We start from the raw sequence: 24,769 nt of genomic DNA, 5'->3' as shown, positions 1-24,769 counted from the left end.
TTAATAAATAACGTTAAAAATTATTTAAAAACGTTAAAAATTATTTTATATTATAATTAAATATTAAACTTTACGATTATATTAATTATTTATTAAATAGGTTTATACGTATATTAATTATATTATTATACTATAAATTGGATCTTATATATAAGCTAATAAATTTTAAATTCGATTAATATTAAACCTTAGCGTTAAAAACGTAGAAAAAAAGCGACGGCTAACCTTATATTAAATTTATATATTTATATAATATTATTATTTCCGAATAATTTTAAATATAAAGTTTAAATTATAATTAATTTTTATAATATATAATAATAAATAAATTTTATAATATTAAAATAAATAATATTAAACGAAAACTTTTAAAACTTTATTATTTAATATCCTATTTATTTATATTAAAAAACGTTATATCTTAGCCTATTTTTAACCGTTTAATATATAATAAATCCCTAAATTTTCGGTTAATTATATATAAAAACGATTCGGGTATTTAAAATTAATAATATTAAACGTTATTTTAACCGTTTCGGTAATTATAAGATTTTACCTTAAAATAAAATATTTAATTTATAAATATTATATAACTTTATATAATTAAAGTATAAAAAAGATATATAAACCGGAAAAATATAAAAATAGTATTATAGTTAAGATAGTTAAAGAATATATTAATTTATTTAATTATTCGATAAATCTCGATTTTTTAAAAATTGCTTTTTTTTTTTTTTTTTTTTTTTTTTTATTAAAAATATTTTTTTTTAATTAAATTAAATTTTATTCCTTTTTTTTAATTATAATATAATAATTATTTATATTAGAAAAAAAGTAGTAGTTTAACTTTAATAATAAAAGTTAATTAAATAAATTAAGTTAAAGGTGTATATATTGAATTTATAGGGTAATAAGTAAAGGTTTAATAATAGTAATATATATAATATATTTATTTTTAATAAGGGAATATATTAAATAAAAAAGAATCGGCTAATTAGTATTAATATAATATTTATATGACTAATTTTATATTAAAAGAAGTATATATTTTATATTAAATTAGTAAAAATTAATTAATTATTATAAAAATATTTTACGTTTTATATATATTTTTTAAGTAATTAAATTATATTTCTTTTATTAATTAATCTTTTTTTTAATTTAATATTAAATATTTTCCTTCTTTTTTTTCGTATATATTAAAATTATTTTTTGTTATATATATAACTTTTCGCTTAATTATATTATTATTAATATATATATTCGTATTAATTCTTTATTTTTTATTTTTAAAAATTTATTAAAATTTAAGAATATAATTATATATAAAAACGGTAATATATATAAATAATTTAATCGTTTTAATATTAAAATAATTAAAGCTTTTAAAATACCGGAATTTCTTTTTTTATTTATTAAATATTTTTTTAATATAATTCCGGAATACGGAATAATATAAATTAAATAATTTTTTTTTTATTTACGGTTATATATTTATTTAACGATATTCCTTTAAATAGTATTATATATCGTAATACGGCGTTAAAAAACGTTAAAAACTTACGAAGCCGGTATTTTTAAATAAATAATAACCTTTTTATATTATTAGTTCGTTTTAATTAATCGCCGATATAAAAATATAATTATTATTAATTAAGTTTTTTTAGTTAATTAATAAATATATAAAGCGTTTTTATTAATTAATTACGGCGAATATATTAATATTAATTTATTTTTTTCGATTTTTTTATTAGTTTTATTTATTATTTATAACTTTAAAAGCGAAATAAATATTATTAACGGCGTTATTATATTATTAAAGATATAAATTAAACTTTTTATTTTTTTATAATTTAATAAAAAGATTAAAAATAAAATTATATTTATCGAAATCCGATTAAATATTAATTTATATTCTTTTTATTAAATATCGTAATATTTTATAAAAAGCTTTATAAATAAAAAAAAAGTTTATTTTAAAATTAATATATATTTTTAAAAAAATAATTTTATAAGTAATAACGAAAAAGAATATAAAAAGTTTAATATTAATTAAAATTTTATTAAAAAGGTAAAAGTCGGTTTTAAATAAACGTTATTTAAAAATATTATAAATAGTATGGTTTATATAATAAAAATTATAAAAAAATTCCGGAAATTTATTAAATAAATTAAATAAATAAAGCTTATATCGAAACCTGTCGTTAATAAATATATAGTTTAGGGGAAATCGAAAGAAGTAAAATTTCTACGTTATCAATATAAAATATTAAATAAAGCCTATAACGATTTATTTAATTACGCGATAACGTTAGGTTCGTTTTGTAATAAATTTAATATATTCTAAATTATTTTAATATAATCGAATTATTATAAATAATAAAAATTATATTATAATATATTTTTATAATAATATTAATATTAATAAAAAAAAATTAATTCGCGAAGTATTATTTAAAAATATTTCGATATTTTATACCTTTTAAAGGTTATTTTATTATTTATTTTTAAACTGATAAGTATTAATATTATCGCGTTAAATTTAATCGGTATTAAAAAAATTAAATTAGTTAGTTAATTATTAAATTAACGTTAATTTAATTAATTTTTTTAAAACGCCGAATATAATAATATAATTAGATAACTTTTTTAAATCTAAATGCGGTTAATTAGTTAATTTCGTATTTAAATAAACCGATATAGTTTAAAAATATAATTCGGACTTAATAATTAATATAAATTTATCGAGGCCGTATACTTATATCCTTTAATTTCCATCTTATTTCAGCCAGGCTTATTGAAATGAAACACGGCCTAAGGGGGATGGCGTTCCGCGAAATCCGGCCCAGGTGATTGGGTGCGCGAGAATTGCCTGGTCCACACCGACCCTACTTTTCAGCTGGTTTTAATATAGATTCCTCGTTTATTGCTTATCTGACCCAAAGTTTGGAAGTTTGGAACTCGTTTTCTCATCTTTCCTCGCGGGGGGCTCTGGTGCGTTGGCGGCCGAAAAGGTGAAAGAGGCACGTCTTGGCGATTGTCGCTAATCACGAACTTTTGGACGGGTTTGATAGCTTACCAATTGAAGCGGGGCGCTTGGGAACAAAGTAGGCAAACCTGGCTGTCGGTCCCAGAGCCTACCACCTTACCTGATTGCCTAGATGCTTCCTTCGATCGATAGTTCTCCCGTCGAATCGGAGCCTAGGCGGGTGAAGTGAAGCGCGAACCAGGTCGGTTATGATTGGATGCTGGCTATCGACATAATTGCATCCGAAGGGAAGGAACCCGAGGCACTTACGGGCAACCGAGGAACAGACTTTCTTGAAACACCTGATACGTGCTGTGGCGGGGGAGGAGTATGGGAGACCCTCCTGGGGAACGTGAAAACCACGTCCGTAACAATCTCGCCGGCGGTACAACCAGCCGATTCGTCGAAAGGGAAATCAATGCACTCCCGCCCGGATGACACCTGGAGATAGCTTTTTCCACAGCACAGCATTCGTTTATCAGCTGCAGCTCAACGCCTAGACGCCTTGCGCCAAAAGGCCCCCACTCTCTCTCCCAGTTGAAGATACGGAGTACAGACTAATCACTAGCCTCGGTCAGGAACAAGACCGGGTCGGATTCCGGACGAGAAGCTAGCACTAATATAGAGACAACATTGCTTCCACCTCCGGTATCATGTGGCACAGCAGTTCACTTCATGCTCAATACCGGTACCAGCCTCGACAGGTTAATACCACCACCGGAGGAAACAATCCGCGAATGGCTCGCCAAGGTCTTGGAAGACGCAACGTAAGCCATCTCAAGAATTTATGATATGTGAGAAGTCTGCTTTGCTGGATTGAAATCTAGTTTCGAAATGACATCACGCTAGAGAACTTGCCAATGGCTTTGCCGAGCATCCGTGACAAACAGGCGATTTATCTGCTTGCAGTGCAAGTGCGGCTGAAGATGCAACGTGGAAGAAAGCCGAGTCGACCAAGTGCAGCTGAGAGCAAAACGTTGGAGTGCCGCTTTGTCCCCTGATTAACCATGCAGGTGGGTATTGGTAGATCTTCTCTTATCTTGACTGATCTTCCGTATCTCTATTAGGGCCCTCTTATTGGGACTAACAGCTCGTCCCTTATGCGAGTGGCAGTAGACATATCATCTTGACCCTTACAAATACACACCTGGTTTGATACAGCAAGCATTGCCGTATCTGTCCTCATCGATCGGCGCATGCTTGCCAAAAAGCCAGATGATCTACATGCGCGTACTCTATAGTGGCCACACCATTGCCTGACGTACTATCAGGTGCCATCGTTGCGTGCAGCAATGGTTCACGTATGAACCGAGCCCCGATAACAACTCGGGAATACACGATGGCATGGAAGACCAAACTCGGCATAGTAGCTGGAGACTGGCCTTGACCGTTGTGAATCGGATGACGTGCCGCAGACGTTGCATTGGGCTGAACCAACCCTGAGGATGCAATCTACCACCATCTCACTTGGGAAAAAGGGGGATATTGCAGTGGGCTCTGCTCACGTGGTTGATGGTTCGTGCCAAAGACCAGCCTCCTCGATTACAGGGAATTCCAAGTCCCCTTCCTGATCACATGTACAACGAACCCTTACACCAACACGCGAATTGTGAAGGTCAGCGGCGACACGGAGTTGAGTGATTTAGGCTCGTCGACTCAACTGGACTATAGAAACGAGTAGAGTAACGTAGACTATGTTTTCTCGCCCTCTTACTCTCGATCGTGGTCTTCGCGGGACGATCTCCGCGGCGGCGAAAACGTGGTGTGGTAGCGGAATAACCTACAAGAGTATGTCTATATAACCTAGAGCAGTCGCTTTCATGAGATCTAGTAGCTATTGGGGTTAGCCAATCGACTGAGTAGCTAGCCTCGGAATTGCGGTCTTGGAATAATGCCTTCAAAATCATGGCTCCGAGATAGGAGCAGCTAATTAAGGTTAGTGTCGAAAAGGTGGTTACTAGTGGCTATCACTACTCGGTAGTAACTGCCGTGTCTCCGAGACTCAAAAAAGCATTTAGCAGTGAAGAAGAAGAAGAAGATATCGTCGGACGTGTTGAGACGGAGCTTGGTGGTTAATCAATGTAGTCAGGCAGTGACGAGTCAAAGGATAATCGATTCAGCTCAGCAGCGATCGATAGTGCTTGAAACCTCTGGTTATCCATTTTGGCCTCAATAAGGGACTTGGGGGCCGAATCTCCCGGCGTATAAATCACGGTCGTTTCAGTGTCCTGCTTCTTTCCCACATCAAATCTCCCGAGAGGCTCGCCAGCATGGCTTGTGACCGCGGAATTTGATCCGAGTTGTGAGTATGTTTACTTTGGCGCCTGCTGCTAGACTCGGTTCGATTGCCGGAAACCACGTGAGCGAGATCCGGGAACATCCAAGCTCTTTTACAAGCCTCCCCCCTAAACAGGATAGCAAGCTGCTAGGCGCCTGTTGGAGCGTCGGTGCCAAGCATACAGTTCGGCGACCATTCACCATGCTTGGCGCAGATCTTGTTAGTTCACCCGATATCGGTATCAAGACATGGTATACACTCGGGATCTGTCCGAGGGCGTGGTACCGAGATAAAGGCCTCTGATCTACCCCGGGATTGAAAGTGAAACTCTGAGTAAATTTGCACTGCCAAATGATTGATCATATCTGATTGCCCCGATTCCTATAAGATTCAGTGTTAAGAGGTAGCCATCCGCGTATTTATCTCAGGAAATGTAAACAGGTCAACATTGTCTTGGGATGCTGATTATCGACAGAACGATGAAAACACATGGGATAACTATGGTAGGCAAGAGACATGGAGAAGGGACCACGAAAGGCATGTCGCAGGGAGCTGTTCTGCCCCCTTAGACGAAGCGGGACCGGTGATCCACGCCATTTTCAGTTGGGACAACTTTGAGTATCGCATGTTGTCATGAAGCTATCCTAGCTTAGCCACCGCGGTTACGTCCTTAGGTATAGGCCGAAGCTTCCTGGTTAACTCCATGATTGACTGCCTTATTGGTTATCTATACCGCCCGCAGCAGCGTCGAAGTGGAGGCCTGGAATTCATGTCCATTGTCACAGGCGCCGCCTTTGGCATCCAGGATGCCCTGACGGCGAACATGATATCCAACTCGGGCCCCAGAGAGCTGGGGTGTTGGCACCATTGGTCGTAGTAAGGGATGCCGCAACAGCATGACCCATGTTTGTGCTCTTGGAAAACGGCTTGCTTGAGTTGTTGATTTGCTGATGGTCACGCCCTACTGTGAGAATTGCAATCGCACGTGCATTGTCAGACTTTACAAAGTAGAACAACTGGACAGGCCGGGTCTGTGACTCCCCCCTCACAAGCACACCATGCTTAACTGTTAAAAGGTGGTGCTGTTGCCAAGTTTGGCTGAGCAGCCTAGAAATATCGGACATCAATGGGACGTGTATGCATAGATGGATGGACTGTCTAGCGAGTCAGTCTCCTAAGAGGGGAGGCGTACAGTGTATATTTTGTTTATATATATGTGTGTACCGGAACTTTGATAAGAAATATGCATAATCCAAGCCATATCGTTTTCCAATACGTTTCGATTTTTAATTAATCCCTGACCTAGCATGCTCATCCATTTCTTTTAGGTGTAATAAAATGCAAGTACCTAGGACAAATGAAGTGCTACTCATTCTACCCGGATATTCCTACTAAATAAAATGCTGTTTTCTAGTAGCGGATGGTGCACCTCACGTTCACTCACCAGCAACTTATAAGGAGCCGGTTCGCCAGATGACTTTTTCTGTTCAAACGTTGAGGTAAAAAAGTCTTTCACTTGGTACATCAAGCCAGAAATCTACCTAGAAGTTTTGATTCCGAGCAACATGACAAGTGCCCATATCCCATCTCCCCCATGCAGCTAGGATTGAATACATCTACGCCATTTCGAGTGGGCTGTTACATGGTATGCATTCACACACTCCATCCACCACAATTGATCTGTACCTTTCTTTTCACGCTGAAAATAAATTAATGCGTGTTTTCATGTTCTCCCCGATCGTTTATTAGCCGATTATCCTCTTTCTTATCGAGAAATCATCAGACCACATCATCTTTCCTTAACTGACACCGAGCAGCACAAGACAATGGCGTCTGCACTGCAGCCTCGCCACCGGCTTAGTAGCCTTCCCAATGAGATCAAGCTGGAGATCTTCCTCCAGCTCCCGGACGCTGCATCTGTGCACAACTTTTCCATGATATCCAAGGACTTCCGGTTGATTCTTGACCAGCATCACGCAACCATTGTCCGGACATTGGTCAACCATCTGGTTTCGTCAGAATGTGCAAAGCTGGCCGTGATGGCCAATGAATCTCGATGGGTGGATACGACAGACGACAGTGACATTCAGCACTTCTTTGACCGCTTCATGAACCAGGATGAGCTCGGCGACCTTGACCTCGAGACTGCCAACGATATCCCCTTACTCCACCACGCCATCATCGCCTTGCAGAACCAAAGCTTTCATTCATGGGTGTTTCGCCCCAATCAATCCGGCGATACGCGGGTCGACCCCGCCACAGACCCAACGCGCCTGATCCAGTCATACTACATTCTCGAGATCTTCTGCAACCTGTGCCTCAGCGTGAACGGGCCAAGCGTCGACGACCGCTACTTCAGTTTCGGGCTCATTGCATCGGATGAGGACTCGAGCGTCCTAATATCCGATGGTTGGCCCTGCAAGTTCTGGGGTCATTTCTCCGAAGATGAGCTGGATTTGGTGGCTAGGCTTATCGACGTGATGTATTACCACCAGGCACAAGGTACACCGCCCCGAACGTCCCTAAGATATCCTGGGTTCTCGTCTTTTCTTTATTCGTTTGTATGCTGACCAGCCAATCACTGCAGTGAATAAGATGATGCTCAGCTGCGGAACAGATGGGTTCCATGACGACTACACGGACGTGACCCACATGTCCGAGGGTACGATCTGTTCCGCTTGCGAGAAACCGGGAACCGAAGGAAACAGACTACTCATTACCCCCAGTACTTGCAGCTTTGAGGCAGTCTTCCACCTGACCAATTTCTATGGACATCACAACAAGCATGGATACCGTTATGACTGGTCAAAGATCATCACTTACTGGTTGGACGATCTCATCGAGTGGATATATGAGAACATTCTCGACACGAACCCCGTCATTGTGGACCGACAAGACATTAGACCTGGGATCTCCGCTGCATCTCCCTTCCTTGCTGGCATTGGAAAGTGATATGGGCGACAAGGGACCGTTCCTCGGCGACGAAATAGGAATTGTGGACAGAGACGCGACGGCGGGGACAAAGCATTGATGATGTTCGATTGTTTGCCCTTAGACAAATCTGATAGGCAATGGATAATGCGGAAACGCGTTGGTTGCGATGCAGGTTCTACCTGTGACTCTTTATGCTTTCCATTCGTGAATCGTAGACCTACGAGTCACCGGCTCGAGTAATCTTCAGTATCTTGATGGGCATCGCCGCCGCATAAAACAGGGAGGACTGCTCCCGTATGGACTTTGCCTGGAATCTAATCTCTTGTAAAGTGAACTTCGATGCTACTAAGAACGGATTAGCTACTGCCTTAGATCATCTGCGCAATCGAAGACTCACAGCATTCGTGTCGGAATATCTCATAAGTCTGAGAGTTCCTGATCACACCGGCGATTATAACCAACAGGTTCGGTCTCAAGTCAAAGAGTTGTCGCAATGTTGAGACGAGAGCTCTGATAGCTACGGGTTCGTACGTCTGGAGCACAGAGCAATCAGACTGGCGAAACGGCAGGCATGAAGTGGCAGATACTCACAATGTCGGCCCCGATCACAACGTCGTAGGGCTCACTCGCACATTCGCGGTCGACCCAAGTCCCTTTCAGATCATCACCCCACCACAGTCGCGTCGGCTGGACCTTCTGCCCGCCCAGGCCATTCAGCGCGAGGTTATCCTTGAGCGTTTCCACCACGCCCTCGTCGCCGTCGGTAGTCGTGACGTGCCTCGCAGCCAGCTGTTTCCCGCAAAGAATCGACAAGAAACCGGTCCCGGCGCCCAGCTCCAGAACCTTCTTCCCGCGAATGACCTCTTGCCCCGCCGCGGAGAGCAGATACGCAGCGAGGTGCAGTGCGCCCTCCCACGTCCGGAATCCGGTCGTCTTGGACCCAGAAACGAGATGTCGCCTTTCCAGGATAGTGACGGTGGACTCGGGCTCATCCGCACCTTCTTTGTTGCAGGTGAAGGTCACATAAGAGTTCTGCTGCACAGCCTCCAGCTCTGAGGGGCTCTCGTTGGTCGTCAGTGACCCGAGATGGGACATGAGTGAATTGGAGACCACCTGGTAACAGCGTCAGAACCTAAAACATGAGACGCGACGGTTAGAGGGTCAAAGACGATGTCTCACATCTTGTTCGGAATCACCAATAGTCTTCTGGATCTTCGCGATGAGCACATTCAGGACGCGGGCCTGGTAGCGCGAAGGCGGTAAATGCGGGACGCGACCGGCGTCAAACAGGCTCTTGTACAGCCACGTCTGCACGTCGGCATTTTTCAACAGCTGAAGCGGCGGCCATGCCAAGAAGTCAGGCTCGAAGAGCTGCAGGTACTGCCGCCGAAAGATTACCAGTCGCTGGTCAATATCGGCGTCGGCCATGGCTGAAAAAGGAGGCAGGGGCTTTTTGGAAGGGAGGCGGGGTTCTCCATTTGAGAGCCAAACCAGCGACGTCGAATTAAGCTCGCAAAGTCGCCCGCTAATTCGTTTTCAATGAGAAACCCCCACCAATGTGCCCTAAAAAACATGCAGCAAATCCCCCACCTTCAGTGGACAGAGAGCAGCCATGGCTTCTGGGAATGGGAATTGAAGTACAAGCAATTATGATATCAGCCATGACGATCAGAAGCTCCACAGGCGGGCTTGTACCTGGTGATCACTAAAGTTCAATTGACCAGCTGAATGCAGTCGATGGAGCGATGTGCACAGCTGTTTCCTGGTGGCTGCGATGCGAGCGCTCAGAACATTCATTGATTGAAGCTTCGTTCACTTCATTCAATCCCGCACAACACGTCTTTGTGCAGGTACTGAGCTGACTTCGACATCAAAGAACCTCCCCCCAAAACCCCAATGTGTTTCCCATACTGAAACTATGAAGTGCCTAAACGTCGTCTTTGGGAAGTTTCGTTAATTACTTGCTTGACTTGGGTCAATATTATCAAGCACAATACCTTTGTTTTACATCCATTTCTAGTATAAATAGTAAGACCCTTTCCCGCCAAGATGGTTCTCTTGGTCCCCATTTCAGCATACACCAGCGAAAGCAAACCTATTCATCCACACATCCCTTAGACAATCACTTACAGAACCAATCATGGACAAGCCGAGCCATTCGGTCACTGATCTATTCGATCAAGCCGATCTCGAATACGAGACGAATATGACCGGCCTGCGGATCGTCGATGATCCCGCTCACCGACATGTTCGTGATGACATTCCAAAGCTCAGCCGGGACGCTCTGGAGAAGCTTCTCCTCGGCCTCTGTGACCACGACCCGATGAACGCCGCGCGTGTTCACAAGGTCCTCCAGGCGGCCAAGAGCGAGGGCGACAAGGCTCGCAAGGAGGAAGCAGATATGCTTGCCGAAGGCCACCAGTCAAGCTGGCAGACCGTCAACAAGGGGAAGGTCGTGATCGAGCACATCCGCAAGGACAGAGCTCCGGACGACGTCTTCACCTTCGGGGGCGCTGACCAGGGCACTGGCGCCGCTGCTGTCGAGGGCCCGCCCTTGAAAGCCGGCGAGGCTGTATGCAAGTATTGCCGCCGGCGTTATTTCCGCAAGGATAATAACAACCCGGAGGCCTGCGTCCATCATGAGGGGGTACCGGAGTACCACCCTGCCTCGGGCCCCGGCGAGACTCCTTCAGCTGAATTCTGGACGTGGCCCTGCTGCGGACAGAAGGAGCTGGACGTTGTCCACTGGGAGAACCCCTGCAAGGTCGGAAAACACGCTCCCCTCGTTGCGCGCCCTGAACCCCCCGGAGTCGTCTATTCCGACTCGGAGTCTGACCTTGAGTCGGAGTCGGAGTCGGAGTCGGAGCCTGAGTCGGCTGGCCATGAGCCGGCTGGTGACGAGCCTGACACCGAAAACCAGCTGAACAATGACAGCGACGAGAGTATGCACTCCGTCCAGGAAGAGCTCTCCCAGCTCGACTTGGATCCCGTGAGCCCATAAACTGCCGTCACATGTTAAGGTAAGTCCACCGAGATAAACCTTTGCTGATGCATCTTTCTCGTAGATCGTGGGTGTACCTCCAAAAGAAAGGGGCAATCATGCCACCTTTAGGAGACCGTACACGATCTAATCCATGATAGCTCTTGTGATTGAGCTAAGCAAGATATGCGCATGAATTGCTACTCGCTGAGTGTATGCATATCGCTTATGAATTGACTGTTGCTATTTAGGCACAATTGTCGCTGATGATTTAACCTAGTTAGTTTGATAGAGCTATCAATAAAGCGATGAAAAAAACTGCGAGAGACTGGGCATTTGTGCCAACAATGTGAAATGAACCTGAGACTTTGTGCATTCCTTACTATTCACTTCTTCATATGCGTTCAAGTACTGCATATATTGGCCCTCTACTCGGTCCAAACAGCTTCAATCAAAGCGAAGAACGCCTCAGGCTTCGCCTCGACCTTCTCCACCTTGAACCGCGGGTCGACCTCTTGTACCAGAGCCTTCCACTTGGACACGGACCTCTCCTTCGCGTTGAACAGGGCCATGACCCGTACATCCGTGGCAGTGCCGTACTGCTTCATCGACCGCGGGATAGCCTCTTCTACTTCTCCCGCCTTCTCACCACCGCCAGCCTCCGTCTTCGTGGTCTCGCCGCCTCCCTTCTTTCCTTCTTCTGCCTCCTCGTCGACGTTGCCCAGGTACTCGAGGATAATCACCTTGGCCCCCGGGCGCAGGGCCGGGATGAGCCCGCGCAGGATCCGCAGGCACTCGGCATCGGGCCAGTCGTGCAGGATCAGCTTGATGAGGTAGATGTCGGCCTGCACCGGCTGCGGGTCGAAGAAGGAGTGCTCGCGGAAGCTGACCCGGTCCGCCACGGCCGCCGGGCGGTTGGCCTCGAACGAGGACCGCACCTGGGCCAGATCCTGCACCGTGATGGTGAGCTCGGGGAACCTTTCCGCAAGCACGAAGGCGTCGTGTCCGGCAGAACCGCCGACCTGGAAAACGTTAGTTAGTGGCTATCGCCAGAAGGGACAAAACGGAAGCAAGAATCTTACATCAACCACGGACGCCTTGCCCGCCGAGGCCCAGTCGTACGCCGCCAGGACCTTGTCCTCGAGGTGGAAGATGTCCTTCAGGTAGCTCATGAACTGAACAAAGTTGCGCTGCCGCCAGCCCTTGTTGTCGCCCTCGCCGTCGTTCTCGATAAACTCCCACGAGTTCTCGAACTGGCCGCCGTACTGGCCGCCCTTATGGAACAGCGCAAACGCCGTCTCGTCCGTCTTCTGCGTGAGCTCCGGCTTCTCGCGCGAGTACCGGCGCAGCGCCTCGTTGAGGACCATCAGCGGCGCGCCTGCGTCGTCCATGACCGTCGACACGAGGGCGCGGAGGCCCGGGGTGCGGGCCAGAGCGGCTGACCGCGACGTGTGCTTGACGCGCGGGGCGTTGCCGTCCTTGCCCGGCTCCTCGACGAAGATGCGCTGCGTCATGGCGTGCTGCAGCAGCCGGTAGACGACAGCCTGGGGCAGCTTCACCTCGTGGGCGATGTCGGCGTAGGTCGTGGACCCCGTCAGGGGCACGGCGCCCCAGAAGCCAAACGAGTTGAGGGTGTTGAGCACCGTCGCGTCGGGGATAGCCTGCAACGTGTCAGCGCATGTCAAATAGACCACCCCCTCCCTGGTGCGGGGATCATACCGAATGACAGTAGTTGAAGATGCTTTCGCTCGGGCCCTGGGCCAACCACCACATGTCGTTCAGGGAGTCCAGCAGTTTCTGGCGCACCATGAACATCTCTCCCGTCAGATTGGAGTAGCTGGTCGGGCTATCTGCCGCAAAGGAGACGGGCGGCACATTGTTCTCCTTCATCTGCTTGGACAGCGCACCCGAGAGCTCCGTGATTTGAGCCGCGAGGCTCTCGAGCGTCGGTGCTTCCGAGTTGGCCATGGTCAGAGGTTCGTGTTGGGCTTGAGTTGAGTCAAGTCACGGGTCGAATTGGGGAGGGAGGGGAAAGTTTGGTAACGGTCGCGAAACTAGAATGTGGGCTGGTTGGAGTTGGGGGGACCACTTAGCTTTGTACGTCACCTCACAGGTCCACCGCGGAACAAGAAATGCACATGCTTCTCCCAATTCCACGCATTGCCGTCACCGAATGGGGCAGTTGGTTTGGGCCTAAGCAGCCCCTCACACGAGCCAAGCCCACGTTTGCCCGGAGTGAGGCTTGGCATGGCAAAAGACATCCGACTGGCATCACAATTGCCGCTGATTCGGATCTGATAAGATAATTTCGGCGGCTTGGCGTCTGCTTGGGGTTTAGTCCTTGGGCCCACCCGGGGGAGCTAAAACCCGGAGCTCCCAGTCGCATTTCAGTCAGCCAGCCGATCTCGGATCGCAGTCACGATCTCGACTTTCCCAAACCGGTAATCGTTTACAGCATTCTCAAGATCTTGGCGTCCAGTGCCATGTCGTCAACATGGAGAAGTTGTGGGGTGGCATTATCGCCTAAGTCCGTCTCATCTTACATAATCATACTGCCGAACCGGACAGCAAGCTTTGAAGGCATCATGACAGTACTGGCAAGGAAATGCAAATCTAAGACCAGTCACCCCCGAGATCCAGTGACTCGTTTCTCTCCACTCGAGCCATGAGCTCGTCCACCGCCCACTCCTCGTGCACGTGCCCGGGCGGGATATTTGTGTTCTGGAATGGGACCCCCTTTTGCAGGTGGTCCAGCGCCTTGGGATAGTTCTGGCACACGTACGTCTCCGGGTCGTGCCCCCAAAGCCACCTTCCCTGTTCGGGCACCAGGTCCTCAGTCTTCTTGCTGTCGGCCGTCTTGGCGTCCCGGTTGTTACGCTTGGCGAGGTTGACGAACCCGAGCTTTTGGCAACAAGATACTCGCTCAAACCTGGTGATGTACACATACATGTGAGTTGAGAAAATGTGGTATAAAAGGATCGGCAGCAACTTACCGAAGCTTGTTGTGAACCTTGGTCGCCCAGTGAACATTCTCCTTCCCACTAAGCTCCAAGCACGCCGCGACGTAGATGGCATCCTCGAGGGCCTGGTTAGCGCCGTTCATAGAGCTCGGCAGCAGCGTGTGCGCCGCGTCGCCGACCTGGACCACACGACCCAGAGGGGACGTAGTCAGGGGCTGCGGGTTCCTCCACATGATCTTCCAATCGACGATGCCGTCCTTGGGCGTCGCCTCTATCAGGCGCTTCAGAAAGGATGGGAAGGTGGGGATGGTCGAGACGTAGTCCAGCACGGTCGAAGAGTCGACGCTCGCGTACCAAGATTCGGATGCAGTAGTGCCTTCGTCCTGGTTTCACGTCAGTTTGATGTCCGATTGTGGTGAAAGCCAACATCTCGTACCTTGTGTGTCATTCCCCAAGTAATGATATCCTCTGTCCGCATTAAAGTCATATGAAGTCCAAGCCTGTGCCTTGTGTTAGAACAAAACCCAGTTTATGAGACATGCGCCGCCAATACTCACCCATGGAATAACTGGAAATGGGGGTGACCGTCGTCCAGAATCTTAGTTCGCTCCAAGATCTCGGCATCCCCGGCAATCATCTCAACAGGAAACGCCGCTCGGAAGCCCGCCAGCCCACTCGGCCACGCCCGGATATCCTGGCCGTTGACCAGCGTGTGCGACTTGGTCCCAATACCATCCGCCGCGACCACGACGTCAGCCTCGATGGTGCGGCCGTCGTCGAGCCGCACTCCAGCCTTGTCCGCGTCCTCGTAGAACTCGGCGACGCGACAGCCGTACTCGATCTGCACGCCGATGCGCCCGAGCTGCGAGATGAGCATTTGCAGAAACTTGGGCCGGTGGTGGAAGTGGAAGCGCTCGGCGAGGTCGAGCTCGGCGGCCGCATCAGCGCCCTTGTCAAACCGAAACGGGGAGGGGCCAGAAATGCGCTCGCCCGTATTCCTATGAAAGGAGACGCGCGGGTTTGCCGCGATGCAGTCATTCTCGTCCGCCATGTCGGGCCAGGTCTTGATGTGTTTGATGACCTGCGAGGCGATCATGAAGAAGTCGCCTAATAGGTGTGAACATTTCCATTGGTCAGCTTCAAGCCTTGATGCTCGAAGTGGAAAGGAGAGGGTGGTATAGCATACCCTGGGTGCGCGCAACCGGGCTACGCTCGAGGATTCGCACATTGTGACCCTTGCGCCAGCATTGCAGCGCTGTGTAGACGCCGGCGGGACCTGCACCCACGACGCAAACCGATGTACCCGACAGGGGGCTTCGGGCCACCTGAGTGAGGCTCTTAGCACTGTTGTAGGCGATTGAGCTTAGAGAAGACATGATGTGAAGTTGACAAGCGATTTATGCTGCCCAGCAATTGACTAGACTTGGCACAATTGATTACAGCCAATAGCACGCTTTTGTAGATACTGTCGAATGCTTATGCGAGCTACGCTAATCTCGCATAAGATTTGCGCGAAATCGGACATTTCGGACATTGCAACCTACCCGACGCGGATAGTGCGCAAGCCAGTCCCCATTAGCCGCGCTTCGGACACACACCATCACCACCCACAATGGGGCCACCCCTTGAACCACGAGCTGTCCTAAAACGTTGGCCCGGGTCGCACGGCATGAATAAAGGCGAAGGCGTGTAAGCGCTAAGATCGTCGGGCCGCATCTCCCACAGATCAAGCTTAAAATTTGGGGCCAGCCAGGGGCGATGCTCGACGGACAAGCTGTCAAAATAGCCACGGCCCGGAACGTTCGGAACGCTCGGAACGACGCTCGTGGGTTCGCGCTTTACCGGTAAAGGAACCCTTGCATCGGTAGGGGTCCCTCCTAGTGGTACCTGGTTCATGTAGCTGAGGTTGCCCACGTTTTTGCGTGCAGTGAGATCAGCTTGAGGACCTCATTGCTGTCACTGGTTACCCATTTGATGATGTGTACATGGCATCTCTCTGATTTCCTTGCACTTTGCTCTAGCGCTGCTTATCTGGGTGTCAAGTGCCGTAGCGATTGTAGTACCCCTACGTGTTTGCTCAGTGTGCCATTTAGAGTGAGTTTCCGTCCACAGAAGTGTGAGATCTCACTTAGCTGCTTGGTTGGATAACATCAGCCCGGCAAGGTGAATATGCTGAGTCATACGAAGCGAATATACAGCAAACGCAGGATGATTGATGCCTATAATCATTTATAGCTTATGTTTCGCTAATGGGTTATGATATGGCTGGGACCACCTGTGGTTTCCTTACTCGCTTGTCAATGGGGAGAGAATGGTGGCAGCGATGTGCTGTCATTCTGAGCAGTCAGTGAACAGTCAGTAAAGCTCCATGCTATTAGACTGGGCTTATTACAGTACTCTTAAGTACTATCATGTGTACCATTGGTCAAAATGGAGGTATGGCCCATAAGTAAGCTGGCCTCCCGTACATAATGCAACCGATTGAGGCCTGAGGTTAGCTCCAACACCCTCTGTAATTACAGATTAGATAGAACATCTCTCCAGAAGACCTGCGAGTTTGGATTTCTCATTTTCATTCCGATCAACATCATCCAACATCCACTCTTTTAACCTTGTTTGCAGACGACAGACAACGTTTCTTACGCGTCTCTACCGCAACCCGCACCAACCGAAGTCATGACCTCAGCTTCACCAACTACTTGTCGCGACACCTTCACCACCACCGTGTCGCCGTGATGAAGCCCAGCAGGGTAAAGCTCCTCGACCCTAAGACGCACCACAAGGTCCCCGGCGAGCAGAAAAGAATCAAAGACCTCGTGGTCCGTCAAGCACCCTTTGGAGCTAAAAGCGCTGTTGTTTTGTAAGTGGATGGCACGGACCGGTGTAGCTAGACAATCGACTCATGAATTGGCTAGGGGCGGATGGCATATAAGCCAGAGCGACCCTCGGCGGCACTTGACCGTAGATTACAGCTTCAACAGCACGATGTGCACCCGAATTCACGTTGTGGACGAAGACACCACTTCAGATCAATCGGATTCATCTGGAGCGCCCTCGAAAACGGTCAACACAGAGGAAAAAGAGGAAGGAAACGGGTTACCGGAGTCCTGCCACCGCGGCCCCCCAACATGGGAAGTGAGACCTCCGTGGCCCTCTAGAAACGAGCACACAACGATGCAGTCGGAGAACGCTTGGTTGTCCCTGCCGGTTCTTCCAAGCAGGCCCAAGGCCATGGCCCTTATCACAGGCAAGTTGATACTTGCTACAGAAGTGGCTGCTTCGCGCAGAAGGGCTCTCACATGCTAGTCAGTCAGGAGAGAACTACCGAACCGGGCAGATTGAGTTAGCACGAGATGGAATCCCAGAGAGAACACACATAGTCGACTTTTCTTTATATTTGTAAAGGTTATGTGTCTTGTAGCCATGTCGTGTATATTCTACTCATCTTAACTTGTTAGCTGTACACAGCACCTGCGCCACCTCTCAGAAGGGGATGGCATACCAGTAAGTGCGACCCACGAGGAAGGATAAGTGAGATCAGGGTGAGGAGGAGAAACAAGGCGATAGTGGGGGAAAGCACGAAGGGAGTTGCGACACCTCGCCGATCAAGAGTAATAACCATCAAGAGTCGTCACGACCCCCTAGCGAGGAAATTCGTGGCGCCAGGAGACTTACACTCCATTGAAGTGGGATCCACAGTGCTAGAGAAGTTCGTAGCAAGCGCGTTCTGGACCTCCTCGATGATGCTAGCTGTAGCCGGATAGACGGAAAAAATTTATCAAATCAAATCAAATCAAAGCACATCAAACAAGACAGATACGAGGGATGGAGAGGAAGGCTGACCTCGAGTGCCCTGCGAGACCACCTTCTATCCGACAAGAGCATCCGGCGCCGCTCCGCCCCGATCGGCGGTGGTCCGTACACGCAAGCCGACCTGCTGAATTATTACACTAACACCTCTCTTCACCGAGAACTCACCATGTCCCAATATAGCTAACTATGAGAGAGAATGAAAGACAATGGGATGAACCGGGCAAATGAACAGGCACTCATCAGCAGAAAGTAACATATAAAGATAAAACATGCAGCTTCAGCTTGCCACAGTGCTCCGCAAAGTCTCTGCTGACCATCTAAATCTCATGGCCCCCCAAGCAGTTTGCAAGTAATTCCAAGGACACCGGTATTACAAGCCTGACGATTTGGACTGATAGCCCCCGACATGATGTCAATGAAGGACATCGTGGTGGTGGGGCTTAGCCTATCATGTTAGGCTCGTCGGACCCCGCGGAGAACCACGAGCCAAAATAGACAGAGGCTCAAAAATGCCATGAAGATACGTTTGAAGATGTTGTTTCGCGGCATAGGAAATCCTTCACTTCTTGGAATTCGTCATCTGCTCTTGTGATCGTCGTCTTCTCTTGTGATCGTCCAGAAGATCTGACGGCCAAGGAAACAAAGAGTGCCAAGCGGACGGGCCGATCAAGCATGCATGGCATGGAACCAGACCCTTGATCATCATAACCAGTTCGGACCCAGGACCCCTATACGAGGGCGTGATGGGCTGTACCACAGACCGTCGTGAGCTGTCGCCAGGCGGTCTAAAAACCGGACACTGTCGATACTCGAACCACCTGCTCGGTGTCCGCCGAAGAGGGACATGCCACCTTCGAAGACCCACTTCATACGCATCAATAGTGGAGGGGATCGATAGGGGTAATGAATTGACTATTCGAAATTGGCATCCACCACATGTCAGAAGTAAGGGACCACTAGCGATAACGATCAGCGGGGTAATGTACGGCCCGGGCCAGGACTATGCTCTTCCCCTAGAACCAACGACGGAGTACTTGTTGCAGCGCGGGATAACGGCGGAAGGAAGAGAATACGAGACTGAGGTTCAGACGCAAGTAATGTAATGCCTCGAGATGTCTCGTCTTCAACAGAGTGTGATGCATGCGATGGATAATGCTCCTTGGCATGGTGAAAGCGGCTGCGGCAAAGGTTTTGACAGTCGCCAAAAATGGAGAAAGTGGTGTAGCGGAGACGCACGACGGGCAAGGAAGAAACAGATGCAGAGCACCAAACATCGTCAGAGCGTCTCTTTCTGCCAAAACAGTTCAAAACTAACAAGACGAATAATGCCGAGCCGAGCCATGATGCTGATCGGACGGTTTTGGCCACTACCGCCCAGGCCCCCATGCGGGACACGGATGTAATGGCATGCTGAGAATTAGCCGATATCAAGGGAAGAACATGCACAAGCACTCACACGAAGCTTAATATCACGTAAACCGCACAGTCTGCCGGTCGGTCGGCCGAGCTTGTCACGTGGTAATATCTCTACACGACAGCCAAGCGATCGCCCGAAGAACCGGCGGGAAACGTAGGAGCTTCTACGCATTCTTCCTAGTAACACGTTCCGAATCTACTGGCATCTCACCGATGTTTGGCCAGTTCCCTACAATGCCACCTGGGCGGTGTCAATGGATGGACGGAATGTGTTTCCACCATCTTGGATGGCCTTGAGCCCTCCTTGGTAGCCTGCGGCATCCGTTTGGGGCTTACGACCTGACATGTCTTGGCATGGGGTTAGCTGCACCATGTTTCGCCCCCAACCCGAAGCTCAGACCCATACCACGCAGTAGAGAGTATCGATGCGGGGCACGCGCAAATGCGTTGCTGATGAAAAGCAGGACGTTGCCAGGAGACACCATACATAGACATGTGCGACGATAGCTGCAACAATGTGGCTTGAGTGGCGCATCTGACATCAACGGACATGCGAAAAGCTCTGGAACGAACCCAAACCCAGGTAAAGAGGTCGCAGGAGACCCGGGCCGTGGCCATTTGGAGCCGTCTCGTATGTTGCCAGAGGGGTTGGCCATGTTATCTCGTGCATAGCTCCGTTCCAATGGAGAAACAGTAGGCAGGAAACAAGAAACAAGAAAAACTCAAATGGCGCTTAGGTACGGCAATGCAACTGCCATAGTGTGATTGTGGTGGTAGCCTTTTCCAATGTTGGTTCTGGATCCGAGAGAAAAACATCGGATATTGCGTGTTTGACAGACGCGCCTCAAGACTGCAGGCAACAGTGAGTTGACAAATATTGAGAGCTACTTGACTCGAAACTCGAGTTGCATGCAACTCAAGCGCCATAGTCGAAAAGTTAGATAAGAACCACTGGATGTAGCGGGAAAAGGTGAAGACAAGCGCACGAACAGCATTGCACCCAGCCCAGCCCCTCTAGTAGTATGATGGAAATGTCAGAACCCAGGGGCGTCGAAATGCGACAATCGGTCGGACCAGGTCCGAAGACGCCTCAGCGTATCGGATTAACGTGAGGTAGCGGTACCAACTGGCTCCGGGCCTACTTGGCGAGCCTCGGCCGGTGGTGGATGAGGTTAGTGGATCGAGCCGCTAAAAAGGGCGTTCCGTTCAGATGCAAATTCGAAATCGTCTTGTGTAGCAAGCATAGCCGTTTTGAGTGGGGCCCCCTTCAGCACACTGTCGCATTCTTGCGCTTGCAAAACGCGCGTATCCATTGCCCATCCGCTGATCAGCATCAGCAGGCAGGCTCTGGCAGTCTAGTGGCCATTGTCTTGCCCTCGACTTGTCTCATTTTGACGTCAGGACATTTGTGCGAGACGATCGAGACATTTCAAAGACGGGGCCCGTTTTGTGCGATGTCCAGTTTTTTGCGCGCTCGCTCGAAAGAGATTGGGGATCTCGGGTGCGGGCATAACCGCTGGTAAGAATTGCTCACTGTGGTAATGATTGATAAAAAAAAAGCAAAGGCGCCAATCATCTGCTGCAGGCGTGAAGTTTTAGGTTATCAGCAAGATTGGAAAGAGAGTGTGTGGGGAGGACCCTGATCTTCAGTACGACTCAGCTCTCGTCGCAATCTTGCCTGCGTGCTCGCTTGTCTCCTTGTCCAGGGACTTGGTCAGGGACAGCTTTCCCCCACATGCAGCCAGCCTAGTTCGCATACATGCGTTAGGCTAATCTACGCTAGCGCCAAGGCAGCAGTCAGGGGCCCCAGTGCCCTCCACGTGCACACTATTTGATTCTAATTCAATTCATCTTGCATAGTGCTGCAGCCGTAGACCGTAGTAGGCAGGTACTGTAGGCTGGGCTGGCTGTAGCCTGTAGCAGTGAAAATGCCAGCAGCTGAATCATGGCCGAATATATTCTTCTTTTTGAGTTATCGTATCGATCAATTGCCTAGGCGTGCATGCATCCCATCCAAGCAAACCCATGTACGTGTTTGAATTGTTTTATGTGAAAAGGGCCCTTGCTGCTGCCGCTGCGGAACCCTGCGAGAGGGACGGGGTGGCGAGAGCGACCGACGCAAACAAACCAACAATCGCAGCCAAAGCGAATACGAGTGCACTGCACCACCCAAAAGTACCCTTGGCGGGTCGGGTCCGACCTGCAGAATGGAGGAATTGATGGACAGTTAGAAATGTTCAGAGAAAAGGAAGAGCAGAGGCGTCAAGACATAATGTACCTACCTATGCAACACAGTAATAAGAGAGAGAGTGCGAGTGCGAGTCTGCGAAGGGGCAAAGAGCTTGGCAAGGAGAGACCAAGAGACAGGAAGAGGCCAGGTTTAATCGCTCATTTGCTGAACCCCAGTCAAATGACGTTGGACCCAGGCCGTTTCTAGAAGCTCTGCACGCCTACGGGGGGCTACCAGAGGGGGGGCGTTCCACCGGGCTACTGATTGCCCTTTTAGGGGCGCTTTAGGGGCTTTCCGTAGGCTCTGGCAGGCCTGTGGCAGGCTGTAGGGCCCCCTGGCGGTCTTGGGGCTTGGCAGCTAATCTTGGAACGCCTTGGCTGGGACCAGATGGGCCGATCTAGAGGCTTTTGCTCCCCGGGACGCTAGGCCGGGCTAGTCCCAAGCTCCCCAATCAACCAGCCCAGAGAAAACTTGGAACTTGCCGGGTAGGAAGGAGGGATTGTCCATTATGTGAGATTTCACGTATCCATCATCTCAACGCCACGGACCGCCAAGGAACGCGTGTCCAGACTGAGAACACCCTCCCGTGTTCCTGGGGCTCCTCTTGTATCCTCTTTCCACAGAAACATTGCTCGCTAGTAGGGATCCTGGCCGTCCCCTATTCTGCTGCGGGCGTGCTGCCCGTTTCTGCCTTTTCTGGTGCTGCGCGTCTCTGCTTCGGCTCGGCTGAGGCCAAGAGGCCACTGCTGTCTGCTGCTGCTGCTGCGTTCCAACTCCCTTTCCGTTCTCAGGGTCAGACACTCTGTCCACCCGTCTGGCACTATGGAATTCCCCGTATCGGTCCCGCATGTGCCCTTTCTTGAAACAGGGAGCATGTACATAGTAGTCAAGAGGCGTTGTGTTAAGTATTCACTGCCGCTAGGAAACCGACGGTTGTTTGTCTCCTCCCCTCCGCACAGATGAGGCCGTTACCTCTACTTAAATAATGCCCCCTTCCCCTACCCGCAGTCCCTAACCGTGTTTGCGCCTGCTCTGCTTGTTTCTAGATGCACTTTGTTCTTCTATTATTTATGTCACTCATTTGAGCCAATTGAAGTCATCCAGGCAACGTTTATTACTCATCCAGTGCGCATCCAGTGGGACACATTTGCTCTCACAGACCGCTACCGGTCTTTTCCCACTGCCATTGCTCCTGGCATTTCTAGGTTGAGGTTTCTCAACCAACAAAATCACACACGATGATGGACACCAAGGCTACCATCTCGCCGGCGCAGGTGGAACACCTGATCTCTCAAGGCCACATCATCGTCATCTACGAGGGGCAGGCCCTCAAGCTCGACAAATGGCTCGACAAGCACCCCGGCGGCGGGTTGGCCATTCTCCACATGGTCGGCCGAGATGCCGGCGACGAAATCAAAGCGTAAGCTCCGAACGACGGTGTCGCCACGTACTGGGTGTATGTACAGGTGGAGTTAGCCGAGAACCGTCCTTGCTAACGCGCCCCTTCCAGCTACCACACGGACAAGACGCTCAAGACCATGAAGGCCTTCAGCATCGGTCCCGTCGACCTACCTTGGGTCAACATGATCCCGCCAGTCCAAGCCGACGTGCCCGCACTCCCGTCCCAAAAGGGCGAGACGACGTGCAGCGAGAAGTCGGAGAAGAAGGCGGCAACCGGAACTTGCAAGTTGACTAGCAACGGCCGGAAATCTGTCTCCCCCAGCCCTGGTGCTGTTGAGGAGCAGTTGACCAAGGAGGGATACACTGCCGCCATGGAGGAGCGCGAGCGCCAGGACGACATTCGCAACATCCCCTCGCTGGACATGGAGCAGCAGGCTGAGCTGCGGGAGAAGTACCAGGCGCTCCACCAGCGTGTCAAGGACGAGGGTCTCTACGACTGCCCCTACATCGAGTACGGCAAGGAATGTGCTCGATACGCCTCATTATTCGGCATGTTCCTCTACCTGGTCAGCATCGGCTGGTACTTGACATCCGCGTTATTCCTAGGCGGATTCTGGGTAAGTTCTTGCCCGCCGCGCCCTGAGCCCCTAGCCGCGAATCGATGCTGGGCTACGACCATGCCAATGAAATTCTGCTAACAAATTGCGCGCAGCAACAAATTATGTTCTCGGCCCACGACGCCGGCCACCGCGGCATCACGGGATCCGTCGCCAAGGACACCATCATTGGTACTTTCATCGCCGATTTCTGCTGCGGCCTGTCGTTCGGCTGGTGGAAGTCGTCGCACAACGTGCACCATCTCATCACCAACATGCCCGAGCACGATCCGGACACCCAGTACCTCCCGCTGTTCGCCTGGTCGCCCACCTTCTTCCGCGGCGTCCGCAGCACCTACTACGACTTCGACTTCGTTTGGGACAAGGTCTGCGAGATCATGGTCCCCTTTCAGAAGTACACCTACTACCCCATCATGGCCGTCGCGCGCTTCAACCTGTACTTCCTGTCTTGGGGTCACGTTATCTTGGGCTCCGCCAAGAAGGCTTCCGGCGCTCCCCGTTGGGCCCGCCAGCTTGAAATTGTCGGCATGGCCGTCTACTGGTTCCTGTTCGGCTACTGCCTCGTTTGGCGAACGCTGCCCGATTGGCCCACCCGCGTCGCTTTCGTCCTGCTGTCGCACGCCGTCACCATGCTCATCCACGTGCAGATCACATTGTCGCACTGGGGCATGTCCACGGCTGATCTGGGCCCCACCGAGTCCTTCGTGTCGCGGCAGCTCCGTACCACCATGGACGTCGACTGCCCGCAGTGGCTCGACTTCCTGCACGGCGGTCTCCAGTTCCAGGCTGTCCACCATCTGTTCCCCCGCGTGCCCCGCCACAACCTGCGCAAAGGCCAGGTCCTGCTGCGCGAGTTCTGCGAGGACACCGGCCTCGAGTACCACTGCTACGGCTTCGCCAAGGGCAACGGCATTATCTTGTCTAGGCTGGAAGAGGTCGGCAAGATGGTCGAGACCCTGGTCAAGTGCCAGACGCACCTGGTCCAGGAGTACACCGAGGGTGCGCCGATATCACTGCACTAGGCTGCGCTGAAATGGGGCGGGCTCAATAACGATTCAAATAGCGGAAAATTTGCTTTCATGTACCAAAAGTCGATTACACAAAAGAATACA

At 49.1% G+C, this 24,769-nt stretch overlaps 7 protein-coding genes across 7 annotated transcripts; 3 read left to right on the top strand and 4 right to left on the bottom strand.

Moving 5' to 3' along the window:
- Window positions 1-7,132: 7,132 nt before the first annotated feature.
- Window positions 7,133-7,876, top strand: PG985_002762 (uncharacterized protein; the record flags this gene model as incomplete). Its single annotated transcript, XM_066822531.1, has 1 exon — window positions 7,133-7,876. The coding sequence occupies one exon, from the start codon at window positions 7,133-7,135 to the stop codon at window positions 7,874-7,876; it is 744 nt and encodes a 247-aa protein (XP_066689963.1).
- A 581-nt stretch (window positions 7,877-8,457) lies between these two features.
- PG985_002761 (uncharacterized protein) lies at window positions 8,458-9,668 on the bottom strand (the record flags this gene model as incomplete). Its single annotated transcript, XM_066822530.1, has 4 exons — window positions 8,458-8,582; window positions 8,638-8,773; window positions 8,832-9,353; window positions 9,420-9,668. The coding sequence occupies 4 exons, from the start codon at window positions 9,666-9,668 to the stop codon at window positions 8,458-8,460; spliced, it is 1,032 nt and encodes a 343-aa protein (XP_066689962.1).
- A 742-nt stretch (window positions 9,669-10,410) lies between these two features.
- Window positions 10,411-10,878, bottom strand: PG985_002760 (uncharacterized protein; the record flags this gene model as incomplete). The annotated part of the gene is made up of 2 exons (XM_066822529.1): window positions 10,411-10,644; window positions 10,708-10,878. The coding sequence occupies 2 exons, from the start codon at window positions 10,876-10,878 to the stop codon at window positions 10,411-10,413; spliced, it is 405 nt and encodes a 134-aa protein (XP_066689961.1).
- Window positions 10,879-11,648: 770 nt separating this feature from the next.
- PG985_002759 (uncharacterized protein) lies at window positions 11,649-13,188 on the bottom strand (the record flags this gene model as incomplete). Its single annotated transcript, XM_066822528.1, has 3 exons — window positions 11,649-12,242; window positions 12,303-12,881; window positions 12,940-13,188. 3 exons carry the CDS (start codon window positions 13,186-13,188, stop codon window positions 11,649-11,651), a joined length of 1,422 nt encoding a protein of 473 aa, XP_066689960.1.
- A 645-nt stretch (window positions 13,189-13,833) lies between these two features.
- On the bottom strand, window positions 13,834-15,556 carry PG985_002758 (uncharacterized protein; the record flags this gene model as incomplete). The annotated part of the gene is made up of 5 exons (XM_066822527.1): window positions 13,834-14,149; window positions 14,214-14,563; window positions 14,617-14,680; window positions 14,738-15,287; window positions 15,367-15,556. 5 exons carry the CDS (start codon window positions 15,554-15,556, stop codon window positions 13,834-13,836), a joined length of 1,470 nt encoding a protein of 489 aa, XP_066689959.1.
- A 1,359-nt stretch (window positions 15,557-16,915) lies between these two features.
- On the top strand, window positions 16,916-17,486 carry PG985_002757 (uncharacterized protein; the record flags this gene model as incomplete). The annotated part of the gene is made up of 2 exons (XM_066822526.1): window positions 16,916-17,040; window positions 17,153-17,486. 2 exons carry the CDS (start codon window positions 16,916-16,918, stop codon window positions 17,484-17,486), a joined length of 459 nt encoding a protein of 152 aa, XP_066689958.1.
- A 5,391-nt stretch (window positions 17,487-22,877) lies between these two features.
- Window positions 22,878-24,679, top strand: PG985_002756 (fatty acid/sphingolipid desaturase; the record flags this gene model as incomplete). The annotated part of the gene is made up of 3 exons (XM_066822525.1): window positions 22,878-23,059; window positions 23,150-23,657; window positions 23,753-24,679. The coding sequence occupies 3 exons, from the start codon at window positions 22,878-22,880 to the stop codon at window positions 24,677-24,679; spliced, it is 1,617 nt and encodes a 538-aa protein (XP_066689957.1).
- Window positions 24,680-24,769: the final 90 nt, after the last annotated feature.

Source organism: Apiospora marii (genome assembly GCF_038362585.1).
Source record: "Apiospora marii strain CBS 49790 chromosome Unknown utg000002l_segment0_segment0, whole genome shotgun sequence".
In the NCBI taxonomy this organism is placed as follows: Eukaryota; Fungi; Ascomycota; class Sordariomycetes; order Amphisphaeriales; family Apiosporaceae; genus Apiospora; species Apiospora marii.
This window is presented reverse-complemented; position numbering and strand designations above follow the sequence as displayed.